A 19,193-nucleotide genomic window follows, 5' to 3' on the forward strand; every position below is an offset into this window, starting at 1 on the left:
AATTTTATCATGCTTAGGAGCCTAGTTTAGAAAACTGGCAATTGGCATGATCGGTTATACTATTAGTAATGATCAATCATCCAGAGTGCAAACTAGCTATCTACTGGTAATGATCAATCATCCAAAGTGCAAACTAGCTAGCAGTATAAAGTATAATGGATCAAACAAATAGGATTTGTCAATCACCCAAAGTTATGCCAAAATGAGCGATAAAAGCATAATTGATCATCAAGTTGTGCCAAAATAAGCGATAAAGCATGATCGATCAACCCCAACAAATTAATTAATCATACCTAGTCCAAACATTGAAAAGTATAAGACATGATAGATCATGCCTAGTCCAGACATTGAAAAGTATAAGGCATGACCAATCATACCTATAATATTGATCGTTCAAACAAAACCATGCCTTTAAGGACATAAAACATGATCGATAGATCAAACCTCTTATATTGGTCGATCGTACTTAGTTTTGTATAGCTAGAGTTTCACCACTTGATCGATCAATCGACTAGGATCAATCAACTTATTTTTTGAAGGCTTGAAAACGGATTGATTGATCATGTGATCAATCATTAAGCTTAAGGTTTCATAAAAATATAGCTGTTATACACGATAATGGGTGATTGATCATACATTTTCGTTGATCTAGAGATTTGTATACCAACTTTTTGGCAACAGGTAAAAAATGGTTAGTTTGGATGAAAAACTTTTAAATAACCCACTAAAAGTTTGTTGCATCATTCATTGAGCTTATATTGGCATACCAAAACTCTAGAAAATTTGTTATTGCCTTAATTTCCTATTACCATTTTTTATAGAAAAAGTGGCATTTTCTCAAATCCCTCTTCTTTTCTCAATTTTTTTTTTTTTGCATACTTAGGTCCATCAAACTCCAAATAAATTGTATCTCGTGCTTAAAATTTTGGAAGTTTGAATCTCGCTTGGAAAACAACTCTCTCGATTACAAAGTTTATAAATTTGATTTGATTTATATTTTATATTTTCTTTGTTAGAGGTTCACTAGTACCTTAAAGCTAGATCAATTGGCATTCTAAAGCGTGTAATCTAGAAAAGAATGCAAACTATTGGAAGATGGGCTCAGCCCACAAGACCAATGAAGGTTCATACGTCCAAGAGAGGTGTGTTAAAAGATGGATGCAAGCCCACACATCCAAAGAAGGACCACACGTCCAAGAGAGGTGGAAGATGGGATCAAACCCACATGACCAAGGAAGGCCCACATGACCAAGAGGTGCCATGATGGTAAATAAGAAGTCATCTCATAAAGATGGAACTGATGTAATTAGTTTAAGTTTTTTGTCTCTTTTTTACTCTTCTAGGGTAAGGGCATAATTATAATATTATAGTTTTATTCATTTATAAATAGAATTTCAAGGGGAGGGTTAGGACACAAGTCCATAACCTCATTCTTCCTCCTATTTTCTCCCCAACATGCATTCTCTCCTTTTCTCTATGGCATAATCCATGGTGTCCCAAAAATCAATATGGTATCAGAGCATTGATTTTTAAGACTCGTAGCTATGAGTTTTTAGACCAGTTTATGCCTCGCCTCTACCTTCTCTCTCTTCTACTCTGAAACATTTTTTTGATTTTTTAGAGATATGTACCATGATAAATTTGACACCTTTAGACAACTTCGAAGGTCATTGTCTCCATATCATTTAGACTTTTCTAGAGGAGCAATCAACAAGGACACTTGTCATGCAATTCAAAGCTCATGGCTGAGAATAGCATCCACTCCCTCAAAAACATTGTCCATACAGACTCCTTCTATTGCATGCTGAAAGATGTACTTGTCAACCATCTCCGTAGAGGCAATAGAAATAGAAATAAGAAAAGACTTCCAATGGCTCCACCATTGATCAGTGCATGTTTGTTTCGTTTTTTTTTAGTCTTGTTGGCGACCACATCCCTGGTCAGTGGAGCTTGATTTATCCACTTGCAAGAAAGACCATTTAGCAGAAGCCCATCAGTCAAAATCTGATCCTTGGGTAACCTTCAAGTTCTAGAGCAGACACAGTGTTATTTTTTAGAACATCGCACTTGGCTATGGGAACACCAACTTTGCTCTAATTTCTTCTACTAGGTGATCTGGTATCTCTGCTTCAACAATCAGCCAAGCATCGTCGTCGTCGTGATTTTTTTCTGATTCATCATCGTCTAGAATTTTTTGGAAAGTTGACTCATCAGCCAACAATCTGATACAATATTTTTGCTCTAGATCTTATCTACATCATTTTCGGAATTTTTTTCGTTGGCACTTCTAATATCCTGCACACTAACGAAAGAAACTCAACCAAGATTGAGATCTTATTTTTGGAATCAACAACTAGCACTCCGATTGGTATCTTTGTTATTTCTGGAAATACATCTTTGGTATCTTAGTGTCCAACTGGTTCGGTAGTTGGAAATCATCTAGCTGGTGGCAAAATCCAACCTTTGTTTCCACTCAAAGTCAGAAACTAGTTCGGAAAGTTCTCTCGAGATCGACCTTCTGCACTATGGCTGGAATAGTTGGTCATCTCACTGATTATTTCCCATCGCCATTGTGTTGCCGTTTCTGGATGATGAATCAATATGCTATCCAGCTCTATTCGAAAGCTTGCATCATGGGGAAGATGAAACACTGCTTTCAAATTAAAGTACCGCTTAGGTAGTTATTGATTTTCACCTAGCGAGGTAGCCCAACTAATCGGACCAGTATTCTACTCGGGGTAACTCTGACCGAGTCAGCCACCATATTTTTTGTTGTTATGCCGGGTTTAACGGAGTCAACTCGGTCTTAGTCAATCTAACTCCGCCATCTCAACCCGGTCTCTTGACTCGACGTGACTCATTTATTGACTCGGATTATTATCTTGGATAATTGACAACTTAGTATTTGGTGTTCAACTTTCTGATGAACTTGCAACGGATTATTTGAAGGACTTTCATTATTTGGACCCAAACCCATTTTCGCTAATACTATTGTGTCTCTCTAACTGAGACATCATTATTGAAGGACTCCTCGGTTGTTGACTGTTGTTAGCATATGTTATTTTGATGAAGAAAATAAAGCACATGGTAGCCCCGATATATTATTTTTTGGTGATGCCATATTACCCTCTTGTTATTTGTTAAAATCGCTTTTGAGTAATGCCTATAGACCCACTTCCTACAAAGGATAGGAATGTGCCCAACATCCAATGTGAATCAAGTCTATTATTCACCCAAGAGGAATTTTTTGTGCTACCCTTAGAAAGTGAGTAAACTCTGTGCCCCACAGTTGGGCTACTTTTCCACCTTTGAAATTAAGCGAAGAGTATTTCATATTATGACCATTTTGACTGAAGTTGGTCTCTTTTAATTCTTGTTGTGTCTTGGCAAGCACCTGTGCATTAGTTGGAGGGCAGCCATATAGGGTTTACATAAAGAAAAAAATTATAAACTAAAGGGTTTTTGAAAGAATTAAAAGGGTACTCTAATTTTATTTTATAATACTTTATATCAACTAGCTCTTACATTTTGAGAAAATTTGAGATGAATTAAGCTAATAAGAACCTTGTCTATAAGCTAAACTAAATCATTATATATATTATATTAAATGACAAAAAAAACATGATTTTCATGAAAATAGTACCATCTAAATGCCTATTGTGTTTAGATAATTATTCTACTGCTGCTCACTTCATGAAATTCTACATCCATGAGATCATTCATTTGTCATAGTGAGTGAGGCGGGGGAGCTTCAATGAATCTTCTCTGAAAGAGAAAAGGAGAATCAGGTTCAGGCATTTAACAATCAGAAAATAGTGTTAAATAAGGCTCTTTCTGATAATTCGGATAGTTTCATTAACCTAAATACCAAACAGGCAAAAAAACAGCAAGAATCTGGTTTAAATTTTCTATACCAACTCAGAGAGACTAAAAACTGTAGTAGAAATGATAGCTAAAGTTGCTTGTCAACATTTGATCTTCTGTGGAGGAGCCCTGCCTGGTTGCAACCTCCTTCCCTGGCTCATAAAACGTAGAACTTTCATAGTTTGGATTGGAAAATAAAATAAAACAAGAATCAAAAGCTTGGTTGCATGCAAGAACCAATCATGGCATAGAAAGAAGTCGATCTCTCGCTTGCCAATTAAAAAAAAAAAAAAAAAAGGGCTCCGAGATGGATGCTTGGAGAAGACGATCCAAGGATGCCCGTGAGCCAAAGCTGAGCCCACAGCAGCAGTGACTTGAAACTTAAAACCTTCGCCATTGACTACAACTGTAAAGATGACCAACTTTAAAGCGACAGCCACCAGCCCCACATTACCAACCAGTTTTTTACCTTGACGGAAAACCCTAGAAGATGCCATGCAAGTGGCATTCTCGTTATTATCGCCAAGCAGAGACTTGTATTGTTAATCCCGTAACCCTAGAAGAATAAAGAAAAAACGAAGAGTAGTGGGACTGTAGTGACGTAAATGTGATAAGGATTGCCAGCAAGCCGGAGGATTGTTCCTTTTGCAGGTTCTGATTAAATTTGGGAGACTACACCAAAATAATTATTTAATGAGATTCGGATTGAGATAACTCCGGAGAAGATTTCTTCTTCACTCTCTAGTCTCAGTAGCTGAGTTTTTTCAAAGTAACGTCAGTTGCTCTACCTTTTTCATTTTTCTCAGAAAAGCCTGCTTTCTTGCTATATTCAAACCTCAGTGAGAAGTGAGAATACTTGTTCTTCTTCAACTTTTACACTTTAATCCCAATCTGGGTAGTTCTAAACTGGTTAAAAAGAAGCATGCAGAAAGATGTCCAGAACGGGAAGGATGTATCTTTCTATCTGTTTTTGGCTACTGAGCCTAAAATCCCCATGTTTGCAGAGAGAATTATAGCGTTTTTTTTTTTTTCTCTTTTGTTTTCGATATGATTCAGTTCATCTTTTTGTTTTTCACTTTTAAGCATTGAAGTCATCCAGTTTTCATTTAACCTCACTTTATTGAGTTGAATTATATAAAAATGTTTCTGGACTCGAACCATTCACTGAAAGGTTGTATCTGCTGCTCGCTTTTTGTTTTTTTCTTTTTGTTTGGTTTCAAAATTAGTCTGAAGATGGGAATCCGAGGGAGGTTTTAGTTTACAGGTGAAGCTATACCACTAAATGAGCTGCGATTTTAGACCATACAAAGAGAAAGTTTGTCCACTGGCTGAAGAATCGAATCGGACGGCCTCCACAGTCGAAAGCCAGGTTGAATAGAGGTTAGAGAAAGAGATAGTGCAAATGGATCTCATTCCTGCCAAGCAGATTTTTGGAAGCTAGCGATCTGAGTAAATACACGTAAACACGTTTGTCTGTTTATGGAGCCAATATATCAAGATTAAATTGTTATTATTAGTAATATTAATAATTAATTAATTAATAGTCTCTTTTTTAGTCTAAATGGGTGATTTTCTATAAAGAATTTTGGACCAAGAAATAACCTATGGATTGCATGGCCTTAAGTACCTAAAAACTCATGCATGCTTTCGAATTTAACTTTAGGGTAATTTTTATATAAAAAATGTCGTGTCAAAGAGTCTAAGATGAATCTCATGTCGAACCTTTTTCACAAACTTCAGAAAGTTTACGATGCATCTAATGTAAGACAAGTCTCACGAGTGAAACAAGCTCAAAGAAAAAAACTAGGAGGACGTTTCTTTGTTAGATCGTATCAGGTAACTCCTTTGCAGTTGTCTAGCAGAAGTGCAACATCTACCAAGTTGTACTAGGCAGTGTTGTCGGAACCTGGATTAGCCAATTCAACCCGATTGAACCGGAAGTGAACCCTTTTTTGGTTCTCACATAAAAAAAAAAACGGATTTGACATAAAAACTTGAATCATTTTGATCTAAACTTGAATCAAATCAGTTAGTTTGATGTGATTCAATCATTTTCTTTTGAAGAAGGTGAAACAATTCTTACCAGAGAGAAGATTCAAAATTATACCTACTTAGAAAAGGTAGTATCAACCAACTAAAGCTTGATTCATGATCTAATAAGAGTACATGAATTTTGATAATTTTTTACTTGGGAGCATCTATATTTAAGATAAAAACATGATTAAACAACCTTTTTTTTAACAACTATGTAAATTTTTTTTAAAATTTTTGTTATATATTAGTATGTTTTTTCTTATATGATGATATAATTTTATATTTTATAAATATTTAAATTCTTTGTTTCACTTATTTACTTGATTACCTATTATGTCGTCGTATAAATAGGTAAATATAATATATATATAAATAACTGAATAATATCATATATGAATATTACTGAATATACCCAAAAGACCGACCTGTTAAGAGCGGAAGGCATAAGTACTTAACTACTTAGGACCATCACATCACACCCGCCCTCACAAGCTAACGTCTACGACGGCTTAATATTAAGTACCTAACTAATACTATAAAAAAAATCTGGCCTATTACGTATTGGAAAGCCAAAGACTTAACCAAGGACCGTTACAATCACTGAATGTTGTTGCCACCCTAATAACCCTAACACAATTATAAAATGAACAACACTTGGTTGGGCATCTATACCTTTTAAAATTCTTACACGCTTCACACTCGTGTGAAGTGAGAGTTGCCAAATGGGACGACGCAGGATCGCATTCTTATCAATCATGGCCGGGTGGGCCATAATTAAAGTCGCAACTCGCAATTCTCACCACCAAAACCCCTTATCTCGTGGCGGAAGTGGAATTTATGGACCCCACCCACGAATTTTTGGTCCAACCATCATGCGTGTGGCGTCTATGATGAGAGTGACCCACTCCAAATCTCGTCACTTCGGAAAAGACGCTGATTTCAAAACCCAGCGTTTGTGCTCCTGAACAGAGGTTGACGATAACGATAAAAAAGAGGGAAAAAGATGATTTCATTGATGGACTCAACCTTTGCGAAGACGATGCGATGACATTTATCTTTCAAATCACTTCGTTTTTCCCCTCTTTTTTTGTTAAAAAAACAGAGAAATCTTTGGCAGGTTTATCGATGGGTTGATGTAAGTGAAGGGGAGAATCAGTCACTAACTTTGCCGACAGGTGAAAAATTTCTCCCCAAGTAGAAGACACCCGCTTTCATCATGGCACCGACTTTCAGATAATATCAAGAAGCCTATCATCATCTATATTAAAACCAAAAAGCTTCCAATTAATCTTGTATTATATCAATCGTATCGCCGATTCATAATTTGAGGAAGTCGCAAATTAATTGAAAATACCCCGATTTTCTGCTTCGATTTTGTATTTCTTCTTCGGGGTATTTCTTGTTTAAGAAAACCGCGAGTTCCGCCTGCGACTCTGCTTTCGGACCGCAAGGTAGATGCGTAGAAGATGTGAAACAGGAGGAAGATAGCTCATGAGGTTCGTCATAGATGCGGATATGGAAGTTTATGGGTTCGAATACTCTGACGAGGAACCTGAAGAACAGGAAGAAGGTTTGGTGGAAACTGAACCAGAGGGAGCACTTGGTGGTTCTGCTGAAGCTCTTCGTATGGAAGCAGAGAAGATAGAAATCTTCTGGAACTTCGAGCCAGAAATCATTTCTTTGGAATTAAAAATAAATATTATTCATAAAAATAAATAATTATTTATGTGATATTATATAAGAACTTCCAAGTGATGTGATAATAAAAAAAACAAAAAAATTAATATTTTTTATAACTAGAAAAAATAATTTTAATATTTATATTTTAATAATTATTCTTAAAAATAAATATATTATTAACACACTTAATATTTATGCTTATATTTTTTAACTTATAATTTCATCCCATAAAAAATAAAATAGGAAGTAATTTAATTATTAAATTAGTAGAACATAAAAAAATTAAATTAATGAATTATTTATATTATAAAATTTTAAATTAATTAAAAACTATTAAAAATAGTAATCAATTTCTTTCTTTTTTATTTTAATTTTAAAATATATTTTGCTTAAAATAAAAATAAAAGTATCATGTATGAAATATAAAATGAAAATAACTATATTGAAAATTTTTAAAATTAATTATTTCTAAATATTTATATGATAAGAGTATTATAAATCTGTATTAAATATTAAAAAATATTAAATTTATAAAATTTAATCATGTAAATGTAAAATTTAAATGAAAATAAAATTTATATTATTTTCTTATTTATAATTTGACTTCGTAAAATCATAAAATTATAAATTTAATTTAAAAATAATAATTAATTTATTTCATTTTAAAATTAATTGATTTAAGATTGTAATAAAAATTATCATGTTAAATATTAAATAATTATCACTAAATTAAATTAGATTGTTTTAAAATATTTCAAAGTTAGAAACATTTACATCATGAATGTATTGAAGAAACTAAAAATATATTTAAATAATAAATTAAATAATAAAATAATAAAAATAAATAAAAGTATGAAATGTAAAATATTTGAAAATCTTAAAATATAAATATTTTAAAATAATATATATATATATATATTTTTTTTTTAAAAATAAAATAAATATTTATATTTTTATGTCTCCTCAAGCTTCATATCCATTCAGAGAAGATGCGATGTCACTAGTTCGTTTAATTTCATGGACGGCGAAGAAGGACTGAAAGGGGCATATCAATTCTCGTACCGGGTCGTATCTGGAATTGAACTCTCTCAAGTCCTCTCCTCCAAAAACACGCTCAGATGATCTCTGTGTATCATCTCTCTGTTTTTAATCAATCTATTTGGATCATCCGTCACCTCCGATTTGTCCCTTCCGGAGAACCAGTCTCTCGCTTCACGACACGTTCGTTTTCCTATTAAAACATTTGTTCTTCTGGTTTTCTGACTTCTCTCTCGGAAAACTCGATTCTGACGAAAAAGGCGAACCGGGTGTTGTTGACGACGAAATCGAGCGATTTCTGGGCGACTTGGAAACCAGAGGGCCTGTAGAATATCGGCTTGGGTTGAGGAGCGGGGAGGTAGAAGAAGTGTCGGAACGTCTTTTCTTTGCCTCGTTTAAGGGTAAAACCAGTCGTCCACGCAAAAGATCGTCTGCCGCTTCAATTCACACTCACGCCCACGGCTGACTGCCCCCGTACAACCGGCACATAACGTCATCCTTCTCCCGACCGCTCTTTTGCAGTCGCTCCTCCGTTTCCGCCGGCTCTTTTTCTTTAAATTAATTTAATAATTTATTTTTTAATTTCTCTAATTTTTTATTATTAATTTTTTAAAATTAATTTAAAAATAAATAAATCACTTAAATTACTATTTCAAATTAATAATTATTAAATAAAATAAATAAACGAAAAGAAAACGCTTGTGTACGCGCGAGTACAGAACGTAGCGAGAGTAGCCATAAATGGGGCGACTCACGAGCTTCAGTTATTTCTTTAATTCGTCACCTGAAGTGCATACGTCAGCCGGTGACAGTTTGACCGCCAGACGACTCGTTCACTCCAGTGGTATTTTCGAAAATTTCAGTTTAAGTGCAGCATCTGTCCGGCGACAAAGCTTCCTTGGAGCTTTCAGCGAATTGGATCTGAACACGTGGCACAAACTAACTGTTCGGGAGATCCTTCAATCTTAGTAAATTAACGCTGCAGCGTGGGCAGTTATTTCGTCAGGCAGCCGGAACAAATCATTTACAGTAGTGGCAATTTTGTATTTTTAAGAAAAAGTAAGGGCGGTTGTTCTCTTCGTGTTCGGTTTTGGAAGATATGCCTGCTTTTACAAGAGAGCTTGTGTTGTGCAGGGAGGGAACCACGCTCTCTCCATCCACTCTCCCACCGGCCACTCTCCCACCGGCCTCTCACCGAGCTCTCGCCGTTAGATGTAACGGAGACTGAACTTGGGATTTCTTCGTCGAATTCCGCCTGGTTGTTTTTGGGAATTTGGATTGCGAAGAGAGTTGTAGGATCAGCTCGGGTTGTTGCAATTCGTTCCATTTTGGAAGGTAAATTTGTTTGACAAGGTTTGATTTTATGGATTTTGGTTTCCAATCGAGATCAGGTTCGGTTTCAGCGTCTTTCACCAAAATTACTGCTCTCCATTTTTGGAGGATCTGCTCAGTCTCATACGCTTTGCTTTTGATTTCAGTTGAGTAGATCAGAATCTCTCTCACCGGAAAGTTTTTTCTCCTTTTACTATTTATTCTTTTTTTTTTTCGCGAAAAGAATCGGAAACTGTGGATTTTATTGCAAGATCCGTTCCTTCCTGAAAGTCTGTCTGAAAATTATCGTTTTCTCTTATGGTACTTCTTTTCTGGGTAAGCGGAACTGTGTTGATGGCTGTTCTCTTGCCGGTACTTTGATTTTTTTGGGTATTATATTTCCAACTTCTCGTATTTATTAATTTGTTTATTTTATTCTTGAAGTTGTGGTATTTTTTAGTACCTCTGGAGCTCGTCGCCTACATTGTCATGGAAGGAAAACGTCTGTGAATTTCTTAGGTTGGAATGCTGGAAGCTATGCGACTGATTTTGAAGTGCAGAAGAGTCGATACCAGAAATTAAGCTGTTGATTCTCCGTATACTGTCAACAACATCTTTGGTTTCTGCAAGCTTATTTTACCTTCTGGTTGCGATTTTCGTTCTTCTTTCGTTCTTCCGTTGATCTTTCTCAAACAACAGTAGGCTGTTATTTCCATTTCTTGTTTGCTTATTTGTATGTTTTTATTTTTATTTTTTTCTGTGTCTTCCCCTTCTTTCTTATTTTCTGAAGTGCATCGCAAGAGTTCTTTGCTGTTATCAGACTAATATTCTTATATTTTGTGGTGCTTCAAATACGATTTCTTGATCTTCAGGTTTGTTTGTCTTTACTTCAAATGTACGTATTTCGATCGCATCGTTCCTTCTTTGTTGGCTTTCATCGTCTTCTCTCATTCATTGCCATGTTGCTCAGACAAAACCAAATGGACTTACAGGAGCGTGGTAGTGGCTGAAAGCAGTTTTGCGAGTGCTCGTAGTCGAATATCTGAGAGATGTTACTCTAGCTTCCAGAAGTGAAGCAGGTAGCTGCTTGTGTCTCCATTTGAAAGAAGGCATATAGACACATACAGCAATCTTCATGATTATATACACAGATGAAGCAAAATCTTGGTGAGATTTGAAGTGGTGATCATTAGAGCCCATGTCAGAGAGGTTTGACGGAGGAGGATGTTTGTTCCCAGCAACAGGCTTAGAGAAATCAATGCTTGGAATGAGCAGTTTTAGGGCGGAATCCCATGTTGCACAGCAAAGCCGACGAGACAAGCTGCGGGTCCAGCAAAACTCAAACCAAACAAACCATATCCAAGAGCTACCGAGTCATCTTCTCCATCAGTCGCGAGAGCCATTACTGAGCCCGGATGTTGTTCAAGTCCGGAAAAGTCGAAATTGCGAGCTGTTGAACGATCCCACTGCCATGTTCTCCTCCGATATGCTCAACTTCGCATCCAGTGCCCACCTGCTCCCTCACAAGGAAGTGGTCTCGCATCAGGAGCAGCTGGGTGTTGATCGGTCCGGCAGGCCGGAGGAGGCCCCTTTTGGATGTTCTCCGTCACAGCACCATTCCTCCAAAGGTGGTGAGGCTCAAGGATCGAATTATTGGAGTGCAAATTATTTGAGTGGGTCAGGAAGTAATGTCTGCAATCAAAGTCCTTTAGTTGTTGGTAGCATAGTTCCTGGAAATATGAAGGAAAACAGTATCTTTGCAGCTACTTCTTGCTTGAAGCCAGGCCAGGGTGGGTACCAGGATGTTCAGGCTTCCTTGAACTACCCACCTAGTGAGCTTTCAAATCAAGATGCTCACAAGCAGTTGGGAGAGATGTGTTTCAGCTCCCCATCTTTTTACCAGAATGCCCTTCAAGAGGTTGTCACGTCCGCCAGCGTTGGCAGCCAAGGATTCGAGATGCCCGCCTTGCTTCATCCAAACGCTAGGGAATGCGGTCATGGGTCGTGGAACGGTGCAGGCAACGAACTGGTTCTTCTTCCTAACTACGGAACGGCTCATGCTACACCTCCGAGGCTTTGTAACGCAGGCCAGTGGAGCAACAGGAGCACGGAGAACAATCACAGTGCCGGAGGAGGCTTTCTTGCAAACAAAACTGATGCAAATTTTGGAACCGTTGGGAGCGTTGATAATACAGCTCAAAGACTCTCCTTGTCACTCTCATCCCATCAACCTTCTGAGCTGAACGCTATCCAGATTGAACGTAGGTTTGGACCTGCATCCGTGGTATTTCCGTCAAGAGGCGGAGCTTTCCATTCTTTTCAAGACTCGAAGTGTACCCATGATGTTGGGTCCCCTAGTTTCTACTCCAAACCTTTGGTTGGTGGCAGTAAATTCTTTGGGAACTCGACTCACAGTGTCGTGACTTCTTCCATGGATGTCCGGCGGAGTCCTGCAGGCCCGCTCGGACCCTTCACTGGATATGCCACAATCTTGAAGAGCTCAAAGTTCTTGAAGCCCGCTCGACAGCTCTTGGATGAACTCTGCTGCATTTCTGGGTTGAAGCGCGTGAAAGCAACTGAAACGTCGGAGAGGGGTTCCGGTGAAGCAAGCACCTCCGGTGACGCCTTTTATGTCAATAATGAGGTTGGTGGGTTAGGTGGGACCTCAGGTGGGTCTAGTTCTTCTCCTTTTTACAGCTCCACTGAAATTTGCACGGATATTGGAGGTAGCAGCGCTGTTTATCAAAGTTTTTGCCCTGAGTTTCAGAGGAGGAAAGCAAAGCTCTTGAGCATGCAAGAAGAGGTTTGTAGATATCCATCTGATACTCTTGCATTTGCTATAATAACCCAACTGGCTTTTAAGTTTGTTAATTCATTAATTAAGTTTTTGCTCTAATTCATACTCTTTCATGGTGAATTTTGGCTGAATATTCAAAGTTTGTTCCTGGTTAAATATTCCATCCGAGCTTTTTCGATCTCAGAATTTTATAACATAATTCTCGAATTCGTTGTTGTTTATTGAAGCCTTGAGAACTCTTTCGGTTTTTCGAAATCTCGCGATGTAAGGGGGAAATATTCTACAATCTTATGTACTCAATTATGAGATTTCATGGAAAAAAACTGAGTGAACTCAAAAAAAGAGGATGTAGGTGATGAAAACAAATGTAAAAGAGAAATAAATGAAATTTACGGGAAGTCGGTGCACATCAAATCTACATAAATTACACATTGTAAATGTTCGATTCCTTATATTTATCGATATTATTTAGTGTAAGGGAGTAGAAGTTTTTCATTTGGGGTTTTGCTATATGTTTTCACATACTGACCTGTTCCCTTAGGTGAAGACTCTAAATGTAGTACTTTGGTGTGCCATGATGGCTTACATCAATGGATGGCCAGTTTGCTAATTTGGTGTAATTAAGTAATTAAGAATGGTAATGAAATAGGGATGCTCGGTGCAGAAGCTTGCTTTGAACTATATGGGAGTCATTTTGTTCACATCATTACATGAATGAGGCATGTTTCTGTGCTTGGTTGTGCCAACATTGTGTGACAATCATCAGTCAATAACTAATGCTTTCTTTCTACTTAATTTTTTCGAGAAAAAACAAAACCCGTAAGTCACATTCTGATGAAGAACTTTTGCATGTTACTGTTCTAATTTGCTTAATTATTTTCTTTTTTGTCTGAGAGATTAGTAAAATTATTGATGTTACAGAGTGCAGGTAATTTTGATACTCACCTGATCTTGAGATTTCAGATTTTTCTAGGATTAGTTAGGAAGGGAAGACTAGTACATGGCTGAATTTGCATTTTGTTTTTTCACTCAAATCTTCGTGTTATGAGAAAAGAGTCTTGAGTGATGGGAAATTTGGTCTCTACATTTTCTTTCTTTTAATTTTCATTGAAATACTTAACAACCGAGGTGAAGGGATGTGCTGCAAACAATTTTTTCATACACTTGGTTTTATGTATTTTTGCATTGCAGTGTTAGAATTAAACAGGAAATGATAATCTTTCGACCAAATTAACGATGGAATGGTGTTCTAGAGTTGTTTCTTTTTGCTGCCTCTGTTGGTTCTATTTTGAAATTATGGGCAATAATATCTCGTGTTCCAATCAGATTTTCCTAATTTTACTACCCCTTTGTATTTATATCTTGCTTCATCAAGCATGTGATTTGATTGCGATTAATTCAGGATCAACTGCCTAAACCTGTGGCTTTCTATTCCTGTAAACATTAAATTAGATGTTCAAAAGTATTTAAGTTAGGGTTACTGAATTGGTACTGGTAGAAATTCTCAACTAGACATTACATCCCCTGAAGTTTGAGATATAACGTATTAGACTACATGCATATAGACCTGCTACTTGAAAGAGTATCATTCACATCTTTGAGAGTCCTCACAAATGCAGGTCACTGTAAAATGCTATCACAAAGACATTGCTGAGTGCTGTAGATACATGGTTAAATTCAGAGATGATCATGAGTAACCTTGTATTATATATTGCAAATATGTCTATGTTGTATTTGGTCGAACAGTAGAAAAAGATCGGATAGTTTAAGGGCGGAGAAGAGCTGCTTCAAGAGAAAAGCATGGAGAATCCTAGATGTCCAGTCTGTACAATGAAATGCTTTATAAGCTGTGTACTTCTTCCTGGTGGTGAAATTTCTTGTTCCCCTCTCCCAAATCCATTTTTAGCAATGTATGAGGTGCCTTAAGTGAAGTAGTCTCAAGTTGCTTGCAGTTTCAGGATTCCAATGAGGAAGCTGGTAACAATACTTGAGCTTTGTTTTGGGCAATGAGAAAAAAGATGCATGTGAAAGCCAGGAGTGGGTTATTGATGATTAGCCAATGGATACTCTTCTAAGTAAATATGCTCTTCTCTGAACCAAATAAGAAGGCAAGCTGCTATGCAGGATTATATCGATTGCAGTGGCCATTCAGTAATGGAATGGAGTTCTAAAGCTGAGAAAAGAAATAGTAAACAGTTCTAGAAATAGTGTTACACGCCTAATGGAAATATGCTCTTCTTTGAACCAGATAAGAAGGCAAGCTGCTATGCCGGATTATATCGATTGCAGTGGTCATTCAGTAATGGAATGGAGTTCTAAAGCTGAGAAAAGAAAGAGTAAACAGTTCTAGTAATAAAGTGCTACACGCCTAATGGAAATATGCTCTTCTCTGAATCAAATAAGAAGGCAAGCTGCTATGCAGGATTATATTGATTGCAGTGGCCATTCAGTAATGGAATGGAGTTCTGAAGCTGAGAAAAGAAAGAGTAAACAGTTCTAGAAATAAAGTTTTACACGCCTAATGGAATGGAATGGAGTTTTTTTTTTCTTCTTTGGCTTACTTTTCTTCTCATAAAATGCAAATATCGTGTTTTAACATTTAATGGCTATTTTACTAATGTATTAATAACTCTCTTTGCTGAAGGTTGGTAGAAGGTACAAACAGTACCACCAGCAGATGCAAATGGTGATATCCTCCTTCGAATCGGTAGCAGGCCTCAGTGCAGCAACTCCTTACATCTCCTTCGCTCTAAAGTCAGTTTCCAAGCACTTCCGAAGCCTGAAAAATGCAATTGCAGAACAGATTAGAACCGTCGGTAAGGCCTTGGGGGAGGAGCAAATATCTGTTGCTGCCACCAACGATGATATAGCCATGCAAAAGCTGAGATTTTTCGAGCACAGCTTTCGAAAGCACAAGGTTGGCGACAATCTAGCTTTCCTGGAGCACCAGCAACCTGTCTGGAGGCCTCAAAGAGGCCTCCCCGAGCGTGCCGTGGCTGTGCTCAGAGCTTGGCTCTTTGAGCATTTCCTTCATCCGTAATCCCCCTCTCTCTCTCTCTCTCTCTCTCTCTCTCTCTCTCTCTCCCCTTCTGTACCTTACTGCTGAGTCTTCAGGGGAAAAAAGAAAATTTGCCTTTTGGTCTGAATGGTACAAAAGTTCTGTAACCAGCTCCATGCAAAGTCATTTGGCTTCTCGATCTTGCACAGATTTATATAAACCTTTTTCCGGTTGCTTTTTGCAGGTATCCCACTGACACTGACAAACATATGCTAGCAGCTCAAACGGGTCTCTCTAGAAATCAGGTACGAACAACATTGTCACTTCCACTTTTCGTTTATTTTTTGAGAAATCACTTGAATCGATGCACTTTGTTGCCATGAGACGACTTTTTTTTCCATTCTGGGAACCTTTCAGGCTTTGAAATAAGTAGATGTGATGCCAATCCATTTTGGCTCTAACTCAGCCTTCACTGCCAGGCAATGCTAGATAATTTTAGGGCTTGTTTGCTGAAATTCCTTCTATGTTTTGATTGGCTATTGTAATTTATTACTATTTTACTATTTTATTTTTTGTGTTTTCTACAGTAAGTAATATCGATGTTTGGAAAAATAAAGGGAAAAAAATATTTTTTTTTACATTTAAAATATAGATAGACAATAGAATTGCAGTACTTGGCTTCAAAATGTCAAATCCGATCCAATCGGTAAATCTGTTGCTAGTGCTAATCAGGGGTGGACCTCATTGTATTGTGTCCCTTGAAATCCTAATGTGTATCATGTTTGATCCTAGTGTCTTGTTTTGGACTAACAAAGTTATTAAAAAATATAAAATGTGAGATGTCATGTGTTGAGAATTGTGTACTTGGTACCTCCAAAATCTGAGAGATGTTTCTATAGTTTATGTTGGGGTTGTCTTCTTTTTAAAGAAAATGTAGCAGATGTGATTTTGATTAAGGCTGTCAACATTTGGGAAGGGGCTGCAGATACTCAAAAGAGTTTCATGAATAATAGCTTATTAACCCTCTCTCCTCTCTATCTTGTTCTACTTGCCGATCAGGTGTCGAACTGGTTCATCAATGCTAGGGTTAGAGTGTGGAAACCCATGGTGGAGGAAATACACATGCTTGAAACCAAGGGATCAGGCGAAATGGACCTCAACCGTGTCAAGATTGATGGGAAGGCTGCTGCAAAAGAGGCAGGGAGGACTAGCATGTTGAATCAACCCCATGAGCCTGCCGGTGCCGCAATTGCCCTGGAACAGGCAAATTGCTCGAATGCAGTGACTCTTGACAACTCCCAAAACAAGTCTAATTTAGATCAGTGGCACCGCGAAAAGCGTTCGAAGATGGAAGAGTGCCAAATGTCGGCAACTATGGAGAGTGGAATGATGGATTTCATGCCTTATCCAAGTGGGATGGAGATCATAGGGCCTGGAGCAGTGTCTTTAACTTTAGGACTGAGGCATAGTGCAGAAAACATGCAACAGCAGCAACAACAACTGCAACAGCAGCAGGAACAACAGCTGAGACAGCTGAGAGGCCATCTGGTCCATGATTTTACTGGTTAGTGAACCCTGCTAGTGTTGGGATTAAATGTTCAAACTTCTCAGAGGAAGTGATGAAGGATGAACTTATGTAACTCATAATAAGAGTGGGCATGTGCAATGTGCACGGGAAAGATGAAAAGGACTTATAAAGCCGACAATTCACTGGCTCGATGAAAGGGAACATGATTCAGTACCTAATTGGCGGATCTTTGTCAGGTAACTGCACAAGGACCGCTCATTCCAGAAAGAGGTAAGGAACTTGGCCATGGTTGAGTGAGTTTGCAAATTGGTTTTACCTGGTTGGCTTTGTACTGTAAATCTCTTCATGTTCAACACAGTTTTATGATAGAAAATCTTCTTTCTCAACATTATGCACTATCTGGGAAAATTTATATTCATATGGGAACTCGAGCTTGAGCCCTTATGATCCTCCACCGAAGTTGAGTCACCTCATTGGAGATTTCTTGTGGATGTATTAATGGAAATATTGTTGGTGCTTGATTGGAAAATGGGAAGTCTGTAAATATGAAAAATAGGAGGAAAACAGACAGTAAATTTGTAGGTGCCGGGCATGCAGTGACCAGGCAAGTCTGCTTCAAATCATTATGTTCGAGGATTAGTGAAAGGGAAAATATGTAAAAGAGTGTTTTCAAAGAATTGCAGTGTCTGCTAAGCTTGTGGTCATTGGGCCACTAGACGAGCCTTAAATTTTATAATACTATCATCAAAATGATAATTTTTTTTTATAAAAAAAACCTATCTAGAACCCACAATGTGCATGTTTAGCATTTTGGAGCAGGATCCCATATATTTATTATGATTATTATTATTATTTTAACTAGAACATCATACTCATATTGCATGGATGAGTTCTAATGAGGAATTGTAAGTGCTCTTTCATAAGAGGCCGGTTCAGAAATGTTCGGGACAATGTGAGTTTGAGGGTGATGGTGGGTAAAGAGGCAAAACTATTTCAAGGTAGCTTGAAAGAAGTGATAACAGAGAAGGGTAGGATGAAGAACTCAGGGTAGAGGATTTTGTATGTGTGGACCTACTAGTACTAGAGAGAAGATGTGGGGGTAAGAAAAACTATTTATTCATTAAATATGCTTATTTTTAGAGAAATAATCTGATCAATTTTAGATTCTTTAATCTGGTCGAACTGTTTCATTTTTTGTCAGTATGACCATTGAGTCTTTCGAGATCGATATCTCCCTTTAGAAAATTTGGATTGAGAATTAGTGGGATAAGTAAGAAAATAGACTTACATATATATTTTTTTATATATAATTCTCTTCATAAATTCTTGTTCTTGATGGTATAAAATGGCTCAAAAGTTGAAACTTTCTATTACTACTAAAACCTCTTTTGCACTTTGACATTTGCTGTTTCAAATATTGATTTTTCTTTGTAAAAAACTCTTGATTGGAAAATAGACTCGAAGATCTTTCTGTCAATATATAATTTATAATATTAAAAGTTCAATATGGAGGTACAAATTCCAAGAAAACAAAGGGTACTAGAACAAGAAAGAAAAAAAAAAAAAACGAAACACGATCCTAAACTAATAAAGATGATAGATCAGAAAAGGATCACATTATCACTGTAGGTTGACCGAATCAACTTACAAAACCCACTCTAATACCATGTTGAGTTTATGGGAAAAAAAAAACTTTACTAACCTGTTGTAATATGAACCTCTATTTAATAGAGAGGAAACAAGTATAATTTAATTACAATTAAACTATTCTTATCCCAGTTACACCCAAAATTAAACACTCAAATATGAGTCCTAGAACAAATAAATAATTGAATATAAATAGAAGACTAATAGAACTAAAACACTTTGAACTGGGACTCTTCTTAGACTCCACTATATTATTATGGTATTATGAGACTTCTTACAGTAAGAATCATGTAAAA

The 19,193-nt window shown here is 37.0% G+C and overlaps 1 protein-coding gene across 3 annotated transcripts; it reads left to right on the plus strand.

The window, feature by feature from the left end:
- The first annotated feature begins 9,769 nt into the window (after positions 1-9,769).
- Positions 9,770-17,638, plus strand: LOC137944621 (uncharacterized). 3 transcript variants are annotated; one of them, XM_068790317.1, is made up of 5 exons: positions 9,770-9,951; positions 10,898-12,730; positions 15,369-15,760; positions 15,967-16,027; positions 16,782-17,638. In XM_068790317.1, the coding sequence occupies exons 2-5, from the start codon at positions 11,126-11,128 to the stop codon at positions 17,289-17,291; spliced, it is 2,568 nt and encodes an 855-aa protein (XP_068646418.1). In that variant the 5' UTR covers positions 9,770-9,951; positions 10,898-11,125; the 3' UTR covers positions 17,292-17,638. The 3 variants fall into 3 exon arrangements, with proteins under 3 accessions (XP_068646418.1, XP_068646419.1, XP_068646420.1); XM_068790318.1 differs by having other exon boundaries at positions 10,920-12,730; XM_068790319.1 differs by lacking the exon at positions 9,770-9,951 and adding an exon at positions 10,810-10,822.
- Positions 17,639-19,193: the final 1,555 nt, after the last annotated feature.

This window comes from Aristolochia californica, unplaced genomic scaffold (assembly GCF_029961685.1).
Source record: "Aristolochia californica isolate CCGP_79_NKW_82.1479 unplaced genomic scaffold, dmAriCali1.0.hap1 SCAF_11, whole genome shotgun sequence".
Taxonomy (NCBI): domain Eukaryota; kingdom Viridiplantae; phylum Streptophyta; class Magnoliopsida; order Piperales; family Aristolochiaceae; genus Aristolochia; species Aristolochia californica.

What these genes read in the sequence shown, in the direction of transcription:
- LOC137944621 (XM_068790317.1), top strand. Translation starts at nt 11,126, where the DNA reads ATGTCAGAGAGGTTTGACGGAGGAGGATGTTTGTTCCCAGCAACAGGC. An exon ending in TTTGAGCATTTCCTTCATCC is followed by an intron (nt 15,761 to 15,966) that starts GTAATCCCCCTC and finishes TGCTTTTTGCAG; the next exon opens with GTATCCCACTGACACTGACA. An exon ending in CGGGTCTCTCTAGAAATCAG is followed by an intron (nt 16,028 to 16,781) that starts GTACGAACAACA and finishes CTTGCCGATCAG; the next exon opens with GTGTCGAACTGGTTCATCAA.